This window comes from Meriones unguiculatus, chromosome 10, assembly GCF_030254825.1.
Source record: "Meriones unguiculatus strain TT.TT164.6M chromosome 10, Bangor_MerUng_6.1, whole genome shotgun sequence".
Lineage (NCBI taxonomy): Eukaryota > Metazoa > Chordata > Mammalia > Rodentia > Muridae > Meriones > Meriones unguiculatus.
In genome coordinates, this window is record NC_083358.1 from 85,994,020 (window position 1) to 86,018,365 (window position 24,346).

At 37.6% G+C, this 24,346-nt stretch overlaps 1 protein-coding gene across 4 annotated transcripts in view; it reads left to right on the plus strand.

The window, feature by feature from the left end:
• Window positions 1-745: 745 nt before the first annotated feature.
• Ptbp2 (polypyrimidine tract binding protein 2) overlaps window positions 746-24,346 on the plus strand; it is a 58,707-nt gene continuing 35,106 nt past the window's right edge. For 2 of the 4 annotated variants that reach the window (XM_021663344.2, XM_021663345.2), the window contains exons 1-3: window positions 746-1,017; window positions 2,754-2,784; window positions 18,187-18,262. In XM_021663344.2, the coding sequence (XP_021519019.1) occupies window positions 1,010-1,017; window positions 2,754-2,784; window positions 18,187-18,262 (115 nt within the window). In that variant the 5' untranslated portion in view covers window positions 746-1,009. The remainder of the gene's footprint in view (window positions 1,018-2,753; window positions 2,785-18,186; window positions 18,263-24,346) is intronic. The other 2 variants (XM_021663346.2, XM_021663347.2) reach the window with 1 other exon arrangement.

Here is a 24,346-nt window from a genome sequence, read left to right on the forward strand (position 1 = left end):
AAACATTTTCCAAAACCAGCTTGATTAAGGCTATTATACAAATACATAATAGCAAAACCCCATATACACCCCATACTATGATATTAAGACCTTGAGTACTATGGAAAAAAAGAGTGACTTTGTCTAGGCCATTTTAACATTTTCATTCTCTCTAACCAATGCTAACTCAATTGTCTTCACTCCCATCCTCACTTTTCCACAGCCCCAAATGTTGGAGCATACACTTTCTGGCACCTCGCTCAGTGAGTAACCGTTCTCATGTAGGGAACTGGGAATATGTTGTTTGTGTAAAAAAACAGGTGCACAATAATTACTAACCAAAATGCGAATCTTTTTTTTTTTTTTTCCTTCCACTTGGCCTGATTGATTCCAGGTTCGGAAGCAAACTCCAATCAGATGTGCTCTCCTTGTTTAGGAAGTACTGTTTTTTCACTAGGCGATGGAACTCGTTCAGCAGGGTAAGCCTTTTGAGGATGGACAGTTTGTAAACACGGTGTAGGATGCAGTCCTAAAGGATTTTCTCTAGGGCTGAGCCGGTGCAGGGTCACCTGGCTGGGGCTGGGACTGGCCTTTGTGGAAGGAGGTAATCCATCTTGGGGTTGGAGGGAAAAGTGCAAGCTCCCTGAGAGCAATCCTGCAGCCCGGGCCAGCCTGAGGCATACAGGGTGCAGGCTGGAGGCCGTCCCACTCACACCGCCCACGGAAGGGAACCCGGGACGCCCAGCCCGCCACTGCAGCAGGCGCGTCGCAGAGGGCGGGAGCAAGCGCGCGGGCAGGCGGAGGCAGCCAACGGCGGAGGCGCCCACTCCCCCGGTCCCTGTGCCCAGCCGCTCGTCTCCCGCCGCCGGGCGCCCGCGCGCTCGGCTCTTTCCGCCGCCGCGCGCTGCCCCGTGCGCTCCGCCACCTTCGGCAATTTCCGTCGGGCCCTGGCCGCCATTTTCTCGCCGCTTGTGTGGCTCGCTGGCTGCGTGGCTCGGTTCTTGGGAGCGAAGCTTTGTCCGGTTCGGCAATGGACGGGTAGGCGCCGGAGCCCGGGAGGAGATGGGGGACGGAGAGGAGGCCCGCGGGACCGCGGCCGGGGTCGGGGTCGGGTCGGGGAGCCGCGCTCGGGCGGCCCCTCCCAGGCCGCGCCGCCGTTACCCAACCCCCCGCCCCATCCATACACACACACACACACACACACACTCTCACTCACACACACACACACGCACACACACCCCTCCCCGGGCTCCCCTCGGCCGCTCCGGCGAGCGGCGCGAACCGCAAGCCGGGGCTGGGAGGCCGGGGAGGCCTCGGGGCTGCTGTGGGGACCCGGCGGGGCCGGGCGGCGGGGGCCGGGGCGGGAAGCCCGCTGCGGCCCTGCCCCCTCGGGAGCCATGTCGGCGCCGCGGGGGGACCCGAACCCCGCGGCGGCGGCGGCGGCGGCTCCGGCGCGGGCGCGAACGGGCGGGCCGAGCCCGGGGAGGCCTGTGCGGAGCCCCGAGGCCCGAGGCCCGCCGTCCCCGGCCTCGCCCGAAGCACCGCGGCGGGATCGCCGAGTGGGAACCGCGGGGAAGGGGAGGGCGCGTGGCGGCGGGAGAGAGGAGGGCACATGTCACACTCCTTTGTTTTCATCCGAGTCTGGGAGCGGGGGCGGGAGGCCACGGAAATGCCTGTACAACAAAAAAAATTCAAGGCTTGGCCCAGAGGGCCCGGAAATTAAACCATAAACAAAACAAAACGCCGTGAAGTGTTTGAGGCAGCATCAGTCACATGGGCAGAGGCCACCAAGCCATGCATGGCAGAGACAAGAGCAGATAATCCACACAGGGCTGTCTCTCTCCCCCCCACCACTTTGCTTAGTACTCCCCCCCTTACTTTTCTTCTAGTGGAGAAAAACAAAACAAAACAAAACAAAACTGAAAACAAACAAAAAAGCCCAAGCAAACATGGGACAGAGTCAAGTTGCATCTTTGAGAGCCTGGTCAGGAAGATAGGATGCTGAGTTGGAGGAGAGCTGGGAGAAAAGATGAGGACCAATGTCCCGCCCCTGTTAACTCCACATCTCAAATGACTCAGTTCAACTCATTGTTCAGAGAAGGGGTTACAGTTCTGGTTAAAAATAGGACACTGCTTACAGCCCTTGTAAGGGAAGGGGGATTAAAAGATTCACTTAACATGAACATTTATTAAAATGAGTGTCAGTATTTGAAGAATCTAAAAGTAAAGGCCGAGTTTAAGTTGGTGATCAGTCTAGAGTTATTTGATGTTTGTAAGAGATAATGAAAAGTTAACAGACCTTAGAAATCATTGCCACAAAGTACCTTAGTGGGATATTATTTTCCACATGAAATGTAGATTCAGACATGTTCGGAATTCCCTCCAGACAATTGTTGGCACAACTTGAGCAGAAATTCATGTTTTCCAATTCCCAGAGTCTCTCTAGATTACCAAAGAACTTGAGTTCTGTTGGTAATGTGAGTATACAGGCACTGTAGGAATGGCTTAGTGTTCTGGATTTTCATCTTGCTGTTAAAGGTTCTTGAAAGTTTCCTTAAACTGACAAACATGTTGTGTTTCAAAGTTTTTTGTTTTTTTTTTAAATCCAAGTAAATAATAGTTTTAAAAAAAGTATCAGTGAGCATCTGTGTATTTGTTTTTCTAACTACATTGCCAGTGTCTGTAGAATTTATGAACAATCTTAAAAGTTTTGAAGTTAAGCAGTGATCATTAGAGGAATAAGAGGTTGACACTATTGTTTTTTTCCTTTACAGAATTGTCACTGAGGTTGCTGTTGGTGTGAAGGTAGGAGATTTTTTGTTTGAAAGTAAAATGAAAATTAGGGATGTTGAATATAGTATCAAGAGTGGAAAATTTCAATTAGCCTTGACAACAAAACCCAAGCATAAAATATTTCCTTTAATTTGTAAAGTCAGAGTCTATAACAACTATACAGTTGGATAGTGTTAATGACTGTGGGCTTTGATAATAAGCTGATTTTTAAGAATTCCTTAAATAGTGTTAACTTTGTAAGTTCAAGACAGTGTGACTCTGATTAAAGTGAAATGTGTGTGTTAGGAATGAATCACATTGGAAATACCAAAGAAGAAAGTTGTTTAAGTACTTTCAGCTTGAGTCAATAAAGAGCTGTTTTGTTTTTGCTCACTTCTTGGGTAGGAAAACTGCTCAGCCTTCACAGTTGACTCCATACTCACCATCTGGCACTTCCTTGAAGGCATAGATCTTTGAATATCTTGGTGTATTACAGATTTTTGGTTTCAAGCCTGTCTGCTCTGTTAGCGCATATTTCTTGTCTTTTAGCTTATGCCCAAGCCTGTAATAAGGAGATTTCACCTGTTTGCTCAACCATAATTATAAGTATAAATATAAGACCCCTCAAATATAAATACCCTTGGGAGAACTGTTAGTATTACTGTATTAGTGAAATTGACCACCAGTATTTTTCTTGGATCTTAAAAAAATTATGTTCATGGTTGTTTAATCTTAAGGAAGGGTTAGGAGATGTTAATGTGTTTTCTTTCTAATAATGAACTAGATGTCTGTGCTTTAATATTATGTTCTTTCTTGAACTTCATAAGGTATAGAACATTTAGTTTTATTGACAGTCATTTTCCAAGTTGAGATAGTTAAGAGCTTTGGAGTCAGGAAATAGTTCAAGAGTACAAAATGTGTTGATGGTGGTAGATATTCCGCAAATAGATTTCTTTTGTTTATTCTGATACAAGGTACTCTGTAAGAATGAGTTAATAAGTCTTTGTTCTATTACTAGCAGATAAGTAAAGTTAGCTCACTAAACTTCCTGAGTAGTCAGGAAAAAAGGGAGGAGAATTCAACTAGATTGCCTGGGAAGGATTTGTTGGTATTACTAGCATTCTGTATTGTTTAAGGAGAAACGATTAAATTGTACAAAAATATTTACTACCAATTTTAAAAAGTTATTTAATATAAAGGTGCAAAGTTTAAATTAATTTTTTATATCACTTTCTAGAATATTGATTAAACACTCTTGGTGTCAGAATTATGTCTGAGCACTTAAACTTTTGTAAAAGTAAAATAATTTTAAGAAAAATAATATACGCATGTTTAAAATAATTGAAAATGTAGCATGCATTTCTGCTTGATTCACAATTCAGTTTTTTAGGTGTAGGTGTTTTTTAAATTTTCACATTTTAGAAAATTACTGATTTGCATATTAACCCACTTGTCTTATTTTTGTACACATCCATTGTATTCTGACCCAGTCTTGACCTTTTCAAATGTTTATTTTAGTATATGAATTTAATTGCCTGTATTTAAATTATGGAGTGTTTTGAATATACACACTTGTGAAGCCACTGCTGCAATCGAGGTAGAACTTTTTACTCCTAGAAATGCTGTCTTGCCCCCTTCTGTGTTTCTTTCCCCCAGAAGCCAGTGCCCTGCTGTCATTAGATTTACTTGTATTTTTAGAATGTTAATTAAATGGAATGGGAGGGCTTCTGCTCCGTCACACTCAGCAGAAGTTTTCAAGTTATTTACGCGGAAGTAGCATAACACTGTATGGTAATTAAAAACTTGTAGTGGGCATTTGTGTTTGGGGGTAGTAGAGGCTTGCTAGGAACATTTCTCTACATTTTTGTGTAGACATACGCTTTTATTTCTCCTGGGGTCCATTGTTAAGAATGGCTGAATCGTGTTAGGCAAATGTTTAACTGATTGAGAAACTGCAGCCTCTTTTCCACAGTGGCTGTACCATCTTGGTGCCAACAGGGTATGAAAATATCAGTTCCTCCAGAGACGTCTTCAGTGTTCTGTGGGTGTGAAATGATATTTTAATTCTGATTTTAATTTGTATTTCTTCGTGGTATCTATTATAAGCATTTTCAGTGTGCCTTTTGTCAGCTGTTGTTCTACCTCTTCTTCCTCCTCTTGTTTTTTTTTTTTTTTTTTTTTTTGAGACAAAATTTCACTGTATAGAGCAGGTTAGCCTCCAGCTAGAAGAGATCTGCCTGCCTCTGCCTCCAAAGTGCTTGGATTAAAGGAATTTATTCAATAGCTTAATAGGCTGTTGTCTTAGGGTTTCTATTGCTGTGAAGATGCACTGTGACCAAGACAACTCTTATAAAGGAAAATTTGATTAGGGCTGCCTTACAGACTAAGGTTTAGTCCTGCGTAGTGGCAGGCAGGTAGACATAGTGCTGAAGAAGAAGCAGAGAGAGGGAGAGGGGGCAGAGAAAGACAGAGACTGGGAGAGGAGATAGAGTCAAAGACACAGAGAGACTGGCCCTGGTTTGAATATTTGAAACCTCAAAGTTCATCCCCAGGCACACCCGAATTTTTTTAAATATGGCATTCCCTATGAGTCTGTGGGGCCATTTTCATTCAAATTGCCACAGCTGTGGTTCAGCTAGTGAAATAATGGCCGTCTTCTGACCGAAAGTCTAAGGATTCAAGTTCAGTCCAGGAGACTTTCAGTTTCAGCTGTCTTGTGTGTATGTTGGAATCCTGAAGGAGTGGGCTTTAAATCCAGTGAAGTAATGCCTCAGCAGGATATATGAACTTGTCTTTGAGAATGAGGGCAGGCAGTCCAGAAGCAAAAACTTCTTTCTTTCATGTCCATCATATAGGCTGCCACCTTCTGACATCAAAAGGTCTGGATTTTGGGTGGGTCTTCTTACCCTCTGATGAGTTAATCCCTTACAGATAGATATACCCAGCATCTTGGTGTTTGGTTAAGTCCAGGGGTAGTCAGCTTGACAACTAAGAATAGCCATTACACCTAGCTTGTTTATTGACATTTTGTTCACGTTTTTAAGATAGTGTTTTATTTTTGGGTTTTGACAGCCTTCATTCTGGACATGTCTTTATCAGTAGCGTGCACAAATTTTCTATCACCTTCTATTCTCTACACATTGCCTTTGAAAATGGCAAAAAGATCTTCAGAAAATGGTAAACTCCATTTTAGTTGGCCAACTTTTTTTGGATGGTGCAGTTTGTCCTGTCTAAGCCTTTCCTAACCTAAAATGACTTCTTTGTTTTCTGAGAGTTTTCATTTCAGTTAAATACTTAGGTTTCTCCTGCATTTAGGATTCAATTATTTTAAGTATCTTTCTGTTTTGTTACATTAAAAACAGACACATACACACATACACCTAAAAGAAAATAGAAAGGGAGAAAGATGGTGAAAGAAATATAGACGAAGCCTACAACATGAGAAGCAGGAAAAGGAGAGATAAAAGTCAAGAGTCCCACAAATCAGAGGTTGAGTTAATCCTTCTAAAAAAGTCTAAAGCATGGAAATTCTTACTTCCTCAGTGGTGCCTAGCACTTGGGAGGCAGAGGCAGGTGGATCTTTGTGAGTTCGAGGCCAGCCTGGTCTACACAAGAGAAACCCTGTCTTGAAAAACAAAAAAAAAAAAAAAAAGAAAAAGAAAAAAGAAAAAGAAAATTCTTGTTTCAGATGTGGGCATCAGTTTTTCCAGCAACGTTTGCTAAAAGGAATGTTTTCATTAATTAACCTTGTAGCTTCGTCAAAAACATACACACGCGCACACACAAATACTTGCCTATATATGATTTTATTCCTATTGACCCATTATTATCTATCTGATGCCAAAAGCATACTGTTTTAAGTGCTAGTTTCATACTGACTCTTGATACAGGTTGCTTTGGTTAACCGACTTTGTTTGTCAGAGTTTTGGTCCTTCTGAGTTACAGAAAGCATGATGGAATCTTACAGGACTTGGCTTGAATATGTGAAGCAAATTGAGGAAAATTGACAGCTTAATATTGATTTTATTTTATTTTTTTTATCAATGACAAAATAGTTTCTCTTCACATGGGCCTTAAATTTATTTATTTTGCATTATTCATTAAGAGTTCACTGTAAAAGTTTAATATATTTTGTTTGTTTTGGGTTGGATTTATCCCCAAGTATTCCTAGTTTCTGTACTGATAAAATGTTTTTAAGAGTTCAGCTTTAATTGTTCGGTACAAGAGTTTAGAAATACTGTGTTTGCATGTTGTTGTATTCTGTACTCTTCCCAAATCCATTTTGTAAATTTGATGCTTGTTTTAGTTCCTAACAATTTTCACTGATATCCAGATGTTTGGTTGCCATGTTTTTTGTTTTGTTTGTTTGTTTTGTTTTGTTTTTCTTTTTGTTATTGTTTTTCTTGTCTATAACTTGTGGTAAGTATTAAGTTGGATGGAAACGGTCAGCAGTGTTACCTTGTTCTTCCATTCAAGGTGAATATTACTTCTTCCTTACTCAGGAATTTAAGTACTACAAACCTTCAGCTAAGGAGGGAATGACAAAAGTGAAAACTCTAGATCTTGGGTTTGTTTTGTCTGTGGGGAAGTTTCAGCTACATCCTGAGGGTGGGGATATTCAGGTTACTTACTTCTTCTTAGGTGACTTTCATAATTTGGTCTTATATAGAATTATATAGAATTTGGTCTTACATAGAATGTTAATTTATTTGCATGAAATTGTTTATGATACACTATTATGATTTGTATTGTTTTTCTTCTTTGTGAGGTAGGGTGTCACTATTATTTTTTTCAGGCCTAACACTCCTTAGCCCAGGCCTGCCTTGAAGTCACAGATCTGTGTGCCTTGGAAGCTTGAAGTGTGTCACTGCACATTTCCCGCTATACTTCCAATGGTTTAGAGCCTGGAGTCACTTGGGCTCTCTGCTTGCTTACTGATTTTTCATATTTGGTTTTGATTTTTTATTCTGTTGATTTTATTAATGTTCTCACTTCAGTCTCATGAAATTTTGTTAATATTTTTGTTTTTTTATTTTTCTTCTGCTTTTCCTCATAATTTGTTTTCCTTTTTTTTTTTTTTTTTTTTTTTTTTTGCTTTTGTTTTTGAGACAGGTTCTCACTATGTAGCCCTGTCTCAGAACTCATTGTGTAGACCTGATTGGCTTAGAACTTAAGTTGTGCTCCTCCCCTTTCCCCACCAAGTGCTGGGGATCAAAGGCATGGGCTTTTTCTGCTGTGTGGTTTTATTTACTTCTCTGTTGCTATGATAAACACCATAACTGGAAATGTGTCTTGGGGAAGAGTTTATTTGGCTTACAGATTACAGTGTGTCATTGAGGGAAGCCAGGGCAGGAGCTAAAGGTAGGAACTAAAGCAGAGACTGTTCAGGAATGCTGCTTTAACCAGAGTGTTGGTTTTGCTCTGTCAGCTTTCTTACAGATCATGGGGCCACCTCTTCAGAGGTGGCAGGGGCTGGGCTTGCTTATTCAGTATGCCTTTTTCTGGTTCTTTCTGCCACTTAATAAACCAGTATAACGCATAAAAGAGTATAATGTTCATGAAAAGTTAGCAGTTGTAACAAAGATTTAACTTCTGACAATACTAAGTAATTTCAAACTTTTGGATGTGCTAGTAGTTTTAAAGCTGTTGGTTAGTTTTGAGAGTCAGTGATTTTGAAAGGAAAACACTTACATAGGAAACAGCATAGGTACCTGGAAGTTGTCACAGTAACTGGGAAAGAGTTGATTTTGGTAAATCTCACATTTTAGCTATACATTCAAGAGTCCTGTGATTTGAGCAGTAATCCTTTGTGATATTATCATATTAAAATACAGATTTGTAGGGCGAACTCATGATACCTTTATGCTTAATTGCATTTTAAGTGAAAGTACTAACTTTATTTTCTTGTGTAGTGGTTCTCAACCTTCTAACCGAATACTGCAAACTTTAATACAGTTACTCATGTTGTGGCAACCCCCAACCATAAAATTAATTTTGCTTCTACTTTAAAACAGTAATTTTGCTACTGTTATGAATCATAAATATCTGATATTCAGGATTTGATATGAGACTCCTGTGAAAGTGTCATTTGACCCCCAAAGGGGTTGGGCATCACAGGCTGAGAACTACTGCTCTAGTGCATTTCACCTATAACCAAAGAATGCTATAAAAAGCTTTGCCAAACAAATAGACCCATTTTTTGTCTTCTTGATCTTGAGCTCTTTTTGTATTTTTCATTAAAAATTCATCAAAAGTTAATGATTATCTATTGATTATATTGACACTATTTTTATACAGTAACATTTGAAACAACTCTTAATATCACAAATAGTTTTTCTTTTACATTAGGAACAAAGAAAAGCCAACATGTTGATTGATGTGTCTTAGACTTATTTTTATCGATAAAACTCATTTTCTATACCCTGTTCCTTGTAATTTCATTGTTAGAGAAACTGGGTCATCTGTACAATTTCCACCCTTCAGTATTCTTCTGATTATACCTTATTTCATCTTTCTCATATTTTCTTTATTAATTATGAACTTCTAAATTCGATGAAACTTGATCACATATAGGTTTAATCAAGAATATCTTGATATGCTCTGTGTCGTTTCTGTTTTATTATTTCAGGAGGAACAGAATGTCTGGTTCATTTTGTGACATTAACATTCATCAGTAGTGTGAGATGTCAGCTTGACATACTCATTACAGAATGCGCCTATCATTTACTTTTAGCAACAAATGATTGTGTAGTCTTATTGGTACTGTGAAAATAATATATTCCTCCTCATAATAAAGTCCTCCTTTAAGAACTTTGCTCATGAATTACTTATTTACGTTGTAGCCACATACCATTTTCAAAACTGAAGCAGGATAACTTTTACTCTTTAATAGTTTCATGTCTGTAATGAATTGTAGTTGTTCTCATTCCTGTTTTCCTCTCATTTTCTCCTCCCTCGTTTGCTGTAACCCTCCTTCCCAAGGAGTCCTCCTCCTACTATAATATTTTTTTTTGATCTTACTGGGGTTGCGTGCATGCGCCTAGGTGGGAGGTTATTTATTGGAGTATGTCTATACCACTAAAGAAAATGGTATCCCCCTCTTAGCGACCATTAACTGCTAGTACTCCCTTGGGGAAGGAGGGGTTGTGTCTCATAAGTCCCTCCCCCATCACAATTTTTCTGATGATCAACCTCCAGTGTAGTTAGTATGAGTTCATTTTTAGTTGTTACTACCATTTTGAAATCATGCATTTTAACATTTACTATCTAATCTATTATAGTGAATATTCTTTTTAAAATGATACTTATTACATCTTGGGCAGGTGGAACTTCAAATACCAATAACTTTGATATGTGGTTGAAGTATCTTTGTTCTAAAATTAATCAGCCACGCTTTTCAAAAGCCTCTGTGCTCAAAGTGTAGGAAATGTTCCTTAGAAAGCACAGTAATGAGGATACTGTGCTAAGATTGTTACTGTTTCAGAATCCTTTCAGTGGTTTTTTTTTCTGACAGAAATACGGTATTGGCTCTTATTTCTCATCCATATTTAAAGTTATACCGTTTTTATTTATTTGATGTGTATGAGTGTTTTGCTAACATGTATGTTTTTGTATCATGTGCATCCTAGAACTGGAGTTAGGGGCAGTTGTGAATTGACATGTGGGTGCTAGGGATCAAACGCAGACCTCTGCAAGAAAAAGTGCTCAGTCATCCGTTCATCTTTGGAGCCTCCTGATCTTAGTTTATACCTCTTGTCCCTGAAACAATCTTGCTTGCTAGTATTAATATAGCACTTTAAAAAACTCTAGCTTTTTTAAAAGACACAAGTTTTCCAAAAGCACTGTTAATACACCATTATTCAATATACTGTATGGTTTTATGTAGTCATGTTTTGTCTCTAGGGCATATGTCACAAAAGCATAGTATAATCTTTATTGAAATTACTCTCTGTTTTATCACCGAATTAATGGTAGATTTGTTTTCATTTTTAGATTTGCGTTTTAAAACTTATTAACTAAAAAGACCTGAAACAACCTACATTCAAAGAACCTTAGCTGACCCACTGCTTTGTATTCTCTTTATAGATGTATTTTCACTAGTTGATTGGTTTATCCAACTCATTTCATTATATTCAAGTGTAAATTTCTATATTTTTTTCCCACAATAGGTAGAAAGTATTTAGTTCATAATGTTTTATATCTTGACATTTTACTAAGTGATAGATATTTCCTAGATGACACTGCATGGCTGTAATAAGGAAACATGCTTTCTGTATTCTTTCACTGTCTCTGCTCTTTACAGTATGAAAAAATCTCTAGTATTTCTTTAGAGTAGCTGCTAAATATTAAATTTTTGGAACAATGGGTAATACAAATACAATTTTACTAGCTGTTTCTAAATGCTTTTGTGGGGGTTGTTTTTGTTATTTAGAATATAAATGTCTGTGTCTCATAGTAAGAACAGACTGTGTAGTATGTACCTATACCTGAAGTGGGCAGGAGGGGAGACAAGGTCTCCAGGGCTTGCTGCTTGACTGTTGTAGAACAAGTAGGTAAGCCCTAAGTCCCAGTGAGAGACCCTGTCTCAGTAAAAAAAAAGTTGGTAGTGTTGCTAGTCTGGTGGGTGAGAAAGTATTCAAATACAGAATTAGTTTGGATTTGTTTTACTATGAGGAAGATTAAACAGATTTTCAGCTTATGATTTATGCTTCCTATGCCAAGATCTTCATGTTTTTAAGTCCATGTTTGAAGTTTAGATTTCTTTTTTGATTCAGTTATTTAAATTTTATTTTAAAATTTTATTTAGTTAAAAGAGTTGAATTTTATTGCATTTTTCATTTTCACTGTGCTTTTTATTAAAAATCTTAATGTACTTCGATAAACATGGGATGTATTGTAGAATTCATATTACAGTGAATTTCATGGACATTTAAATAGGTGCGTAAATATTAGGATGGTTTTGAAGGAATAAAATAGAGTTTTCAGGCTCCTGTTTTTAACTTTTCCTATGTCTGCCATGGTTGTCTGGCCAGAAAGAGTATGGCCCATGCCTTCTTTATATATTTCTGTCCTAAGATTGTACGTGTGTGTGTGTGTGTGTGTGTGTGTGTGTGTGTGTGTGGTCTTTAGAAAGCAAATCTTGGGCCTAGATTTTAACAGTTTCCAGAGGACAACCAGGTTTGGCTCCCAGAATTTATATCAGGCATCTTTATTAATTCATGTCAGGTAACTTTAGCTCCAGGTGAAATGTCCAGGATAGTTTTATGACTGGACACAAGCTAGAGTCATCCTAAAGGAGGGAACCTCAATTGAGAAATATGCCACCGTTAGATTCAGCTGTAGGCATAAAAGTGATTGATGGGAGAGTCCAGCCCATGGTAGGTGGTACTGTCCCTGGACTGGTGGTCTTAGTTTCTATAAGATAGCAGGCTGAGCAAGCCGTGATGACTAAGAAAGAAAGCAGTATCCTTCCATAGCCTGTATATCAATCAGCTCCTGCCTCCGGGTTCCTCCTCTATTTGAGGAACTAAGATGATATTCAACGTTTACTTCTGTAGTCAATGGGAACCTGTACACATATGCCATAAACATGCAGACACAAAAAGATAAGACAATAAAAATGAATCTTTAAACAAGTCTTTTTTTAAATTTTTATTTTTTATTAATTACAGTTTATTCACTTTGTATCCCCCCCATAAGCCCCTCCTCCCCTCCTAATCCCACCTTCCCTCCCCCTTCTTCACACATGCCCTTCCCTTTTAAATAAGTCTTGCTTGATGAGAAGGAGAGATAACTAGATTATGAGCTAGATTTTATATAATATCAAGTTGTATCTCTTGCTTGTGACAAAATTTTATGGTAGCTTCTAAAAGATTTACTTGTTGCTTGATTGAGTGAGTGAGGCATGTGTACCATGTTGTACACGTGGAGGTAAATGAAAGTTGCTGGGAAGGTTTTTACCTTTCACCTTGTTGAGGCAGTGTCTCTCTACTAAACTTCAGCTTAGGTGTCTGGGAGTTTCAGGATAATTCTTGTCTCCTTCCATGTTCCTGTAGCAGTACAGGGATTACAGATCAGTGGCTCCACATTCACCTTTATATACATGGATTCTGGGGATCTGAACTCTCGTTAAGCTTGTACCAATTTACCTGCTGATCCCTATTCCTGGCCTTGTGTGATATCTTAATCTACAATATTAATTGTTGTTCGTTCTGATTTGTTTCTCTCATCATTTGTTTTAGATGTTATTTCATAGACATAGCTCATTTGGAATGGCTAAAGTGCCTTGTTCTTACTCATTTTCTCCCTGCAAACTTTAATTGAATTAATTTACTAACAATATTTTTAACACCTTCTCTACCATGTAAAATGTGAATGTTAATATATATGCATAGAATGCATGCTTTTTACCTCCCTCTGTATCTTAACACAGGTGTGTCCTGAGGATGTTTTAAAAATTCCTTTTCAATATGATTTTGTTGTGTAAATGAAAAAGGTATATAGTCATTTGGTCTTCCATGCACATTGGCTTATATTCTGCATCCAGGTAACCTTATATTGAAAATAGTACCTCCAAATTGATTGCATATGTGAAGACTTTTCCTTGTAAACAATTCAGTAAACCTGCTTTTTTTGTGTGCCATTTATATTGTATTATATAAGTAATTTAGAGACTAAGTATGTGTTGGAAGATGTGTATAGGTTATAAGCAATTATGTTGTGTCATACACAGGGCATGAACATTTACTTACTTTCATATGCCTGAGGATCCCAAAACTAATTTCTCCCAGATACTTGGGTCTAAATACATATATGTACATATAGGCACACACATACAAATATAATAAATTTTATGAAAATAGTTATCTAAATAATGTTTTCTATAATTTGTCTTGTGGATGGGGAGAGGGCAGGGTCTTACACTGCAGTCTAGGCTGGCTTGGAACTCATTATGTAGCCCAGGTTAGCCTCCAACCTGTGGCAATCCTTCTGCATCAGTCCCTCAGTGTTGGCAATACCAGTGTGAGCCGCTACACCTGACTATGGCTGTGACTTCTGTTTTGATTCAGTGATGATTTCAGTAATTACCCAAATTATATGTGCAGTTGCATAATACTGTGGAGAGCTCTTCTCTGAAAATGCTCAAATTATCTCATTTGGTGGATATTTGGATAAGGTTTTAAAGGTTGAGCAGTGCTGGTATATGTAGGACCGTTTTTTTAAGAGTGTATACTGAGACTTGGCTATGTTAAATTTTACCAGGTAACAGTGAATTATGTGCCAGAGTTTCATCCTGACTTAATGTTGTTAACAAAGTATCAGTCGTTGGATTTTAGCAATGAAGACTCAGGAGCCAGATGCTGGGGTGAAAGCCTGCTAGCTCTGAGAGGCAGAGAAAGCACCCAGCTGACCTTCCTCCTCAGCTGACATCCCAAGAGGGATTCCTCCTTCTCCATGCAGTTTCAAAAATTTCTCAAACTGAATCTCCCTTCTACTTCCTGTGCATCTCTCTGTCTGTTCTGACTTCCTCTTACTCTCTCTGTTTTTCTGTTTTGTTTTGTTTCTTTCTGTGTTTACTTCCTATCAACTGGTTGCTTGCTCTGCCTCTTTATCTCTGGTTGACTTCATTTAATCCTGTTCATAATATTTAAAGCAGAAAGCTCTTAGATTAAAGGTGTGTGTGAGGGCACAGGTAGAAACAGGTTTTTCCAGGAAGCAACACAAACTGGGAGTTCACAGTGTGAACAGATATACTGAACAAATACATTGCAACAGTATCAGATTAGCATTACATTTCAAATTCTTACTGCCACTTCTTTAAGTATTTAGTTTCTTAATTTCTGCTAGTCTGGTGTGGGTTTTTTTTTTTTTTTTTGGTATTGTTTTTTTCCTGAGTAAGTGTACATTGTTTTTGATCTCCCTCCCTCCTTATTTCCTTCCCTCCCTCCCTTCTTCCTTCCTCTTCTCTCTCTCTCTCTCTCTCTTTTATTTGGTTTTTTGAGACAGTGTTTCTCTGTGTAGCCCTGGCTGAACTGGGACTCTCTGTAGACCAAGCTGTCCTCAAACTCGGAGATCTGCATGCCTGTTGCTTGAATGCTGGGATTAAAGGCATATGTCACCAGCACCTGGCTTGGTTTTTATTTTTACTGTGCAGCTTCACATTGATCTTTGCATTTTTAGTATCATATATGTGCTTATCCACCACTAGGAAGAAGAAAAATCTATGGCAGAATTAGAAAAATAATGACGTTCATAGTTACCTCCTCATTGCCTGAATTCAGTCTTTTCTCATCCCCTTATATTTAGCCTTTGTTCTCTTTGTAATGTGTTGCTTAACCCACATGTACATTTATTTACAGATGTGCATATATTATTGGCTACATTTTACATATGAAAGAGAACATGCAGGTTTTTTTATTCTGATATTGTGTGGTCTTGCTTAATACTACACATTTTAAGTCCATCTATTTTCCTGCAATTTTTTAGCTTCATTATATATATATATATATGTATATATATATATATATCAGTATTTTATTATCCATTCATGATGGGCAGCTGTGTTAATTTCTATTCTTTATTATAGTGAACAAAGCAGCAGTAATGATGACATACAGATATCTCTGTAGAAGGGAATGGAGTTTTGGGTATATGTGCCAAGGAGTAAGATAGTTGAGTCATTGTAGTTTTTTAAGTTTTTGAGAAATCTCCAAACTGTTTTCTACAGCAGCTGTATTAGTTTGCACCCCTACCAACAGTGAATGGAGTACTTCCCCTTCACACCCTCTCCATTTTGTGTGAGATTTGTTGAACCCTATTCTTTTTGGAGTGAGGCAGTCTCAAAGGAGTTCTAATTTGCATTTCCCTGATGGCTAGGGATATTGAGTGATTTTAAAAATAGTTATTGGCCATTTTTAATTTTTTAAAACACTGTTCATTCTTTGTTATTTTTTATTTCCTTGGTATGTGATTTCCACAATTCTTTGTAAATTCTAGATACAGCCCTTTGTCTGAAGCATAGCTGATGAGTATTTTCTCCCATTTTGTAGACTGTTAATCCTGCTGATTGTTTTCTTTGCTGTACAGAAATTTAATTTTCATGCAGTCCTATCTTTTGATACTTAGAGTTAGTTCCTGTATTGTTGGTGTTCTGTTTAAAAGTTCTTGCTTAATCCTGTATCTTGAAAGCTATATCCTTTTGTTTTCTTTTAATGATGTTTTAATATCATGTTAAATATTAACATGTTATTAAATGTTAATATTCCATGCATGTTCCATTATTGGCATGTTAAAATTAGATGAACCAATTCCTTGAACATATTATCTATCTATCTATCGATCTATCTACTGGGTTTTCAGGACAGGGTTTCTCTATGTAGCCTTGGCTGCCCTGGACTTGCTTTGTAGAACATGCTGGCCTTGAACTCACAGTAGTCTGCCTGCCTTGCCTCTCTCTCCCTGAGTGCTGGGATTGCAGGTGTGTGCTTGGTTCCTCACACATTTTATTTTTCTCTGGTTCTTCTGTTGATTGGTGAAAGCCTGTTGGAATGTGTTTGGTAAAACAAACTTACTGTCTTCTTTCTTGTATCCAGTGGCAGTCAACACAGGACTTCCTTGACCCCATAAGATTTAAAAGCTTTTTCCTACCAGCAAACAATTAATTCTTCAAAAACAGATAACAACTGGTTGTCCTATGAATAACTTCTGACATTATACCTAGAGAAAGCCTTAGATTCTTCTGGTTGAGTATTCAGTCTTCAAATTTTTTTCTATTTTGGGATGCCTGTCAGAAGCCCCTGCTTGTTATACATTGCTTCTAAATATGTGATTCCCACAGCTTTTTTCTTGGGTTCTGTTAATTTACTAAAGGAAAGGACTTAGAGCTGGACACTTACTAAAGGAAAGGACCTAGAGCTGGGCACAGTGGCAGGCAATCAGTTAGAGGCTTCCCTTTAATTTAGAACCTGGATCTCCTGATCATTACTTTGTAGTTACTTATGATCTTCTAGGGTGGAGAAGAAAGCAGGCAGTTTAAAGATGTCATGCTTACTTTTGGAGACTGCGTTGTGTGTAGGGGTGATGCTGGATGTTTGGACACCAGACACTGGCCCTTCTAAAGGGTTGTGTGGTTTGTTCTGGTAAATAAAGCACTAAAGATCTCTTCTTTCCCCACTTTTACCCTTTTACTTTTAGAATCAGGTATGAAATGATTTAGTGAAGAGCTGATATTATTCACTATAGGAAACTGCCCTCATATAGTTGGAAGCCAACTTTTGTGCAGTGACTTGGTTTTGCTTGTCTTTTTCTATTTTATAATACACAACTATTTTATCATCTAGATTTTTATGTCCAGCTTTATTCTGTTAAGTTCATTAAATCATTTATTATTTAGTTATTTTAAATACTATTGGTCCATCTATGTAAAAACACGTTCTTTGTTGGTGGTGGTTTTTTTTTTTTTTTTCTAGACAGAGTTTTTTTTGTGTTGCCTTGGCTACTCTGGACTTGCTTTGTAGACCAGGCTGGCCAAGAACTTACAGAGATCCGCCTGCCTCTGCTTCCCAGAGTGCTGGGAAAATACACACATTCTTAAAATAGTCAAAAGAATCGACTTAGTCACTTTAAATAGTTATTTAGTGAAATATATTTTCATAACATACAGATATTTCCAAAATCCAAAAACATCACTGAGTGGTGTGAACATGCAAGACATTATAACCTTTCCCTAAACAATTTTAAGATGAGTCAGTCTGTCCTCTATTTATTCATTCATATATTAAAATTTTGCACAATGAAATTTCTCATTCCTTAGATGTTGGTTTTATTTTCAGTGTTCTAGTTGCTGATATTTTATACCTGTCAATGACAAGGCTGCCTATTTTGAAATTTGAATGATTTATTTGAATACAGAAAGCTATTAGAGTAGAAGATTCAAATAATGCTTTTGTGACAGACTGCCCCCCCCCCCAATTTTTTTTTTTTTTTTTTTTTGGTAAAAATTTGAGGTATTGCCTTTCAAAGAATCAGGTATGGAACTTTTTTTTTTCTTCCTGGGACTTGGTTGAAAGAAGTAAATGGACACTTTAACTTGGGAAAGATAGGATAGTAAAAAGGGGTAACATAGTATCTTTTGTTTCAGGACAAGGGGTTCTCAACTTTTGAATTGTTGCAAGCCCCACAGGGGTCAAATATCATATACCCTGCATATCAGATATTTTTATTAGGTTTCATAACAGTAGCAAAATGAAATAATTTAATGGTTGGGGGTCATAGCATGAAGAACTATATTAAAAGGGTCGCAGCATTAGGAAGGTTGAGAACCACTTTTTTAGGAATTCAATCGTGTATAGTAGTTGTAAAGTTGGAAATGAAAGAGGTACACTTTAGTATCTTTTTAATTACAGTGTCTTATAGTAATTTGTTTTGTTTTTCTAGAGAGGATCTGACGAGCTACTCTCAGGCAGTGTTCTCAGTAGTCCCAACTCTAATATGAGTGGCATGGTAGTTACAGGTAAGTGTTGCTGTCTTAGCAGCCTTCATTTACCATTTTCCTGGGCAGAATGCTAAAGCTAAAGCATAATTTATGTCAGATTAGCTTTTGTTTTAAAAGCTGAAATTGGCAATTCTTGTGGGCAAGTAGTGTTTCTAAGTCGGATTCAGTTTCCTTAGCTGTTACTATGATGTAGGGACGGAGGTCAAGCTCTCACACATGCCAGCAGAATACGCTGCCACTGAGTCGTACCCCAGTCCCACAGTTTTCCTTTCTTTATTTTTTTTCTTATATTGTTTTTTCTTTTTATTTTATTTTTATTAATTACAATTTATTCACTTTGTATCCCATCTGTAGCTCCCTCCCTCTTCCCCTCCCAACCCACCCTCCCTTCCTTTGCTCCACCCATGCCCCTTCCTCAGGCTCCTTTTCTTTTTTTTTTTTTTCAATGCAGTTTATTCAGGAACCTTGAACAATCCTCGGACCCCGGGGAAAGCCAGCCCACAGCTTAAATAGCCTCTGGGTAGCCAACCCAGGCGTGCCACGGGGGCAATGCAGATAGGTCCACATACATGGAAGCAAGCCAGATCCTCGGCCTTAGCCAAATGTGGAATTGTTCGTGACAGAGTCCTTTCTTTATTTTTAACTATGGTTTTTTATTTTAAAAAATTGCTTTCTTTGTTTATAACTGACTAAGAAATTCTAGACATTTGTTTACAGTTTGACATTTTACTAAACATACATTACTACAATGATCAAATCTGGGTTGTATACTTACCTAGATCCTGTAGTTAATATTTTCAAAAGCCTTAATTTCTTTTTCTCCCTTTACTCTCTCCATCTTTCTCTTTCTCTTTTTTTGATAGTCTCTCACTGTTGTTCAGGCTAACCTTTACCTCCTGGGCTCAGCTGGGCATACTTGTTTCTCTGTGTTAGTCTCCCATATAGTTGGGACTCTCAGCACCTCAGACACACTCAGTTTTAATAACTTTCTTTTTAATTAAAAAAAATAATAAACTGTTCTCACATGACTTGTTTTTATACTTTTCTTATATTTTTAATTTTTGTGTTTATGTGTCACCAATCTTTAATTGTTATTTTATATCACAAACCTTATTGCCTATAATGTACATAAAAATCTAAAGTTGACCTGCACAGTTGTCTTCTGTGTTGTTCCATTCTTATTGCTCTAATATTTTAATGAATTTCCATTTTGTTATCTACTTACAAATTTATTTAATCTCCATAGTTAGAGCTTTTCTTGGGTAAGTCTGAATTAATCTTTTATGTCTGAAGAAGAAATACATAGTAATCCTAGACTTTAGTTTTATGACTGATAAGAATATGTTTTAGATATTTATTATTATCATTATTGCTATAATTAGATTATTTTTTCTTAAAACTACATTTTACAACTCTTTTCTGAAACCATTTTTATAATAAAGATCACAAAAGGATGAACACATTTCTTTCAGTTAACTTTTTATTTTGATTTACACTTGGATTTGCACATATACAGTCCTAGTGTTTCAGTTAACTAAAAATGGTAAAGTGTATGCCAGCTGCAGCATGATGATGTAAAGCTGAATATTTTGTATATATTATTTATTTTTATATAACAGTTATAAAACAAAGGCCATGATTCTGATAAACAGACAGGTTCAGATGTCTGCAACTCTGATTTGTCAGGTTTTTTATTTATAACAGATAGTAATTGGTACTAGGAATGTTTCAAAAATTAATATTTAGAGCTATACATGAGTAACTATAGTAGTCTTGACCATTTTTCCAGTTGTCTCCCAAATGCACAAACCAAAGTTTATTGTTGGAACTGAGGAAAAGAAAGTATAAACTTGAATGAAAGGAAATACCTCTGTGAGTCTCCTCTTACTTTGGTTTTCTGCTTTGTTGAAGTACCTTGCTGCCACAACTACACAGATAAAGCAGAGAGGCTTAGGCTTCACTGGACCACAAAAACTCATTGTGATTCTAAACATGTAGGGCTTGGGGACCTGGATCCTGAATAAAAGAAAGTTTTGCAGATGTAGGCAGACAGAACTTGGTGTGGGGGGTCATATCAGAATTTTAGATAATAGCTGAGTTGCATTTGTACAGGTCGAAACTTTGCAATATATATCAGGAATTGCTTTACTTCAGGGCTGAGAGCAACATGGTGATCTCATAGTCTGAACAGTGCTCTGAGACATTGGAGTTTTAAGAAGTTAGATGTAGTCATCTTTCCAGGTGCCCTCAACTTAAAATTTGAGTAGCAAAAAGCCTGGATCTTTAATAAAATATTTTGTAGTAAGTGCCATTTGTTTAAGAAACTGAAAGTCTAACATGACAGGATGTGAAGGCTTTATCTGTAATTGATTCCCTACATACATATATGTATTTATATTATATAAATATTATATATTATTTGTATGTATAACCACCATTAAGGAAGACAGGGTTAAATCTTCTGTATCTGTCATCCATAATATCAGTAGCCTACAATCAAAATTTACAAAATTTTTGAAGAGAGAGGAAAATAACCTAGAGAATCAAGTGTTCAGTAGAAGACTTCTAAAATGTCTAGCTAGGAGAATTAGTATGCAAAGACAATAAACATTAAGTTTAAAGGAAAAAATTGAAATAATAACTGAACAGAGAATGAAATGTCTTTAGATAATGAACTTTTATTTTAAAAAGCATAAACGTATTCTGCTTGAACAATAGAATATTTGAAATGGAAATTTTGCTTAAGATCAACAACAGAGAAATGGTTACTAAACTTTCATAAAAACAAGTTAAATTTATTGACTGCCAAAGAAAATGTATGCTTATGGGAATACGAAGCAAGAAATCTTACCTTCCTCCCAAACTCATATTTGGATTTCTGGATAGTAAGTAGAGGTAATGGAGCAGTGTGTTTATGCACATATATATGTACACACATGTATATCTATATTTGAAATAAAAATTACTGAATATTTCTGAGTTTGTGCTAAACATGAACTTAGAGTTCTAAGAAACTCAGTAAGGCCTGCTCCCCCCTCCATTATTGCATTAATTTGAAAAACAAACATGGACTGAAGCCCAGAGTAGCCAAATAATTGAAAACTAATAATAAATGTAATAGACATTTAACAAGAATCACAATAAAAGAATACAAGCTGACCTTTTAAAATTTAATAGAATGACAATAACTATGAAATGGCAAATGTAAATAATTCTGTGGGGATCGGGAATTGGGAAAGTGGGGTGAGTAGCAATGGCGCCATTCAGAATCCCAGGAATCAGACTCCAGAGACCAGACTCAAGGTGCAGGTCTAACTTTATTGTTCAGAGTAAAAGCCTTTATTATGATAGAAGAGTCAATCAGACCAGCCCATGCTAGTCTCAAGCACCGATAATAATCATAATCGTTCAGGTAGGTGCAACTATAAGGAAATAATGGGGGCAAGGTCACTTTAGGAGACTTCTGTAAAGAAGTGGGAAAGCATTCACCGCCCTAGCCTCCGATCCATTTTGAGACTTCACTAATGTGATAGGAGTCCCTAGCGGATCACTACTGTTCTAGAGTCAGGTTTACAAAGACAGGTTATTGGGGTTGGGGATTTAGCTCAGTGGTAGAGCGCTTGCGACCTTGGGTTCAGTCCTCAGCTCTGGGGGGGCGGGGGGCGGTGGGAGAAAGGAGCAAGACAAAAATAACAAAGACAGGTTACTGATAAAAGGATAGAAAGTTCTATTTCATGCAAACAGAAAACCTAAAGTTTGATTTTATTGATGTGAGAGCATAAAATTTTAGATAAGAAGTATTAACATATATAGAAAAACCTAGTTCATATTTATCAGAAAACTTAGTATTATTGAACTGTTGGAACAGCCTTAACAGGACATGAAACACCTGACAAGTACAATGCTAGCTGTACTGTGAGAAGAACATCTTGCAGGAATTTATGGACAGTTATCTCTTTCTCCCTGGATTACTTCTTGAATTGTGACCCAATACCTGACATGAAAAAATTTAAAGGAGGGTTTTTATTTTTTCTTATATTTTTAAGAAGGGATAGAGTTTACTGGGACAGGAAAGACATGGTGGCACAGGGTTGGTAGCAGGTCACATTGGGTCTATAGTCAGTAAGTAAAGAGAAATGAGCATTGGTTCTTAACTTGGGTTTTCTTTTGTTCCTTTGGTACTCCTGCTATAGTACAGTGCCACCCCATTCATCCTGGGTCTTTTCATCTAACGTTTTTTGGGAATTATCCCGTTGTACCCTAGTATACGACATGTGTTTCCACAGTGATTTTTTTTTTTTTTCAATGCAGTTTATTCAGGAACATTGAACAATCCTCGGACCCCGGGGAAAGCCAGCCCACAGCTTAAATAGCCTCTGGGTAGCCAATCCAGGCGTGCCACGGGGGCAATGCAGATAGGTCCACATACATGGAAGCAAGCCAGATCCTCAGCCTTAGCCAAATGTGGAGTTGTTCGTGACAGAGAGCACTCACCATCGGGAAGGTGGAAGGCGGAAACCAGCTCCATCTTTAAGGCATAGCATTCCGCAGCTCTCTACAGTTCCCCCTTTTTGTTTTAGACGCATCAGGCAAGAGTAGAGGTCTGATCTCTGATATTAGAAATAAATTGGGACTTTGTACAGATGTTCATTTAGGTGTCATCCACCCAAAGAGTCCACAGTGATTTTTAAATCCAGTCAAATTCCCAAACTGAACCACTAACACTCTGTACATAAAAGATACAATAGAGAATTAGAACAGTGGCTCTGTTACTGGCTTAAAGCCATGTTTATAAGACTATACCAGGTAATTATAGAGCAACCTGTAAGTGTATATATAAAAGATGCTCATCATGATACAGTATATTCTGGATCATAAAATAGCTCAGTAAATTTCACGTGATTGGAAGAGGTCTAGTAAGGGAGGGTTAATAGTTCCCAGTTACTGGTGGGACGTGTTCCATAAAGGGAGGTCCAGAAAATTGGTAGACTCAAAGATGAAGAGGCTTATTTTAGTTTGTAACCAGAGTCCCTTGCCTTAATTGGAAGGTCATTTATAGTAAACTATAGGAGAGCTTAAGAATGTTTTAAAGGAAGCAGCAGTTTTAGATAAACAGTTGTGAGGATTATAATTGCAGTAGAAGCCAGAGCAACATGATTCTTTCACAGAGTCCAGTAATGACATTACTCACCTTACTTATTAAGATGTTGGTGTTAGATTGAAATAGGAAATAGGTTTTTACTTTAGAGAAGTGTTGGAGTAGAAATAGTTTTAAAGCTTCATTTGTTTGCCTTTTTTAAAGTAGAAATTGTTCTGAAAGTACCTCAGGACTGAGTAATATATGATAAATGGTGTGCTCAGAGACTTCTGGGGGTCCAAGGTAGCTCCGCATATATAGACATTGGCTGCCAACCCAATGGTTCCTGGGGCCCATATGGTAGAACACTGACTGGCAAGTTGTCCTCAGACTTTCACATGCACACCACGGCATCGTAAAATATTTAATATTTATGTTAAAATGTACCCATGGATAAATTAGCATGTAAAAGGGTTTTCATGATAGTTGAAGTCTCAGCATGCTTGAAGTATCTAGTAAATTATCACCAACTGATTGGTGTAGAAATGCCTTTCATAATTCTGTATGAAATACTTAATCTATAGGCATCTGTAATTACAGAGTGTTTTTCTTTTTTGGTGAAACTTTGTAATGAAGACAGACTTATTTTTTGGAATGGATGCTACTGGTCTACTTTAATGGTACAAAAGTACATAATTTGAACTCGGGTTTGTTTTGTTTTTTTTTTTTTTGTTCTGTTTTACTAATTCTTAATAAGCTTCTACTGTGTTCAATATAAAGTAAATATTACTGTATTCATTTAACATAGAAAAATCCTCTATAGAGCTAACGTCTAGCTGTTTATAGATTTAGGATTGTGGCTTTGGAATGTATCCCTTTTGGCTAAAGGGATTAAGTGGTAATATACTTGTGTTCCTTAGTCATTGGACAGTTTCAGAATAAAATAGAATTTTAATATTTTTGCTAGTTATTCTACATAGACTATGCATATGGCTTGATGGTAACTAACTAATTGATGGTTTAAT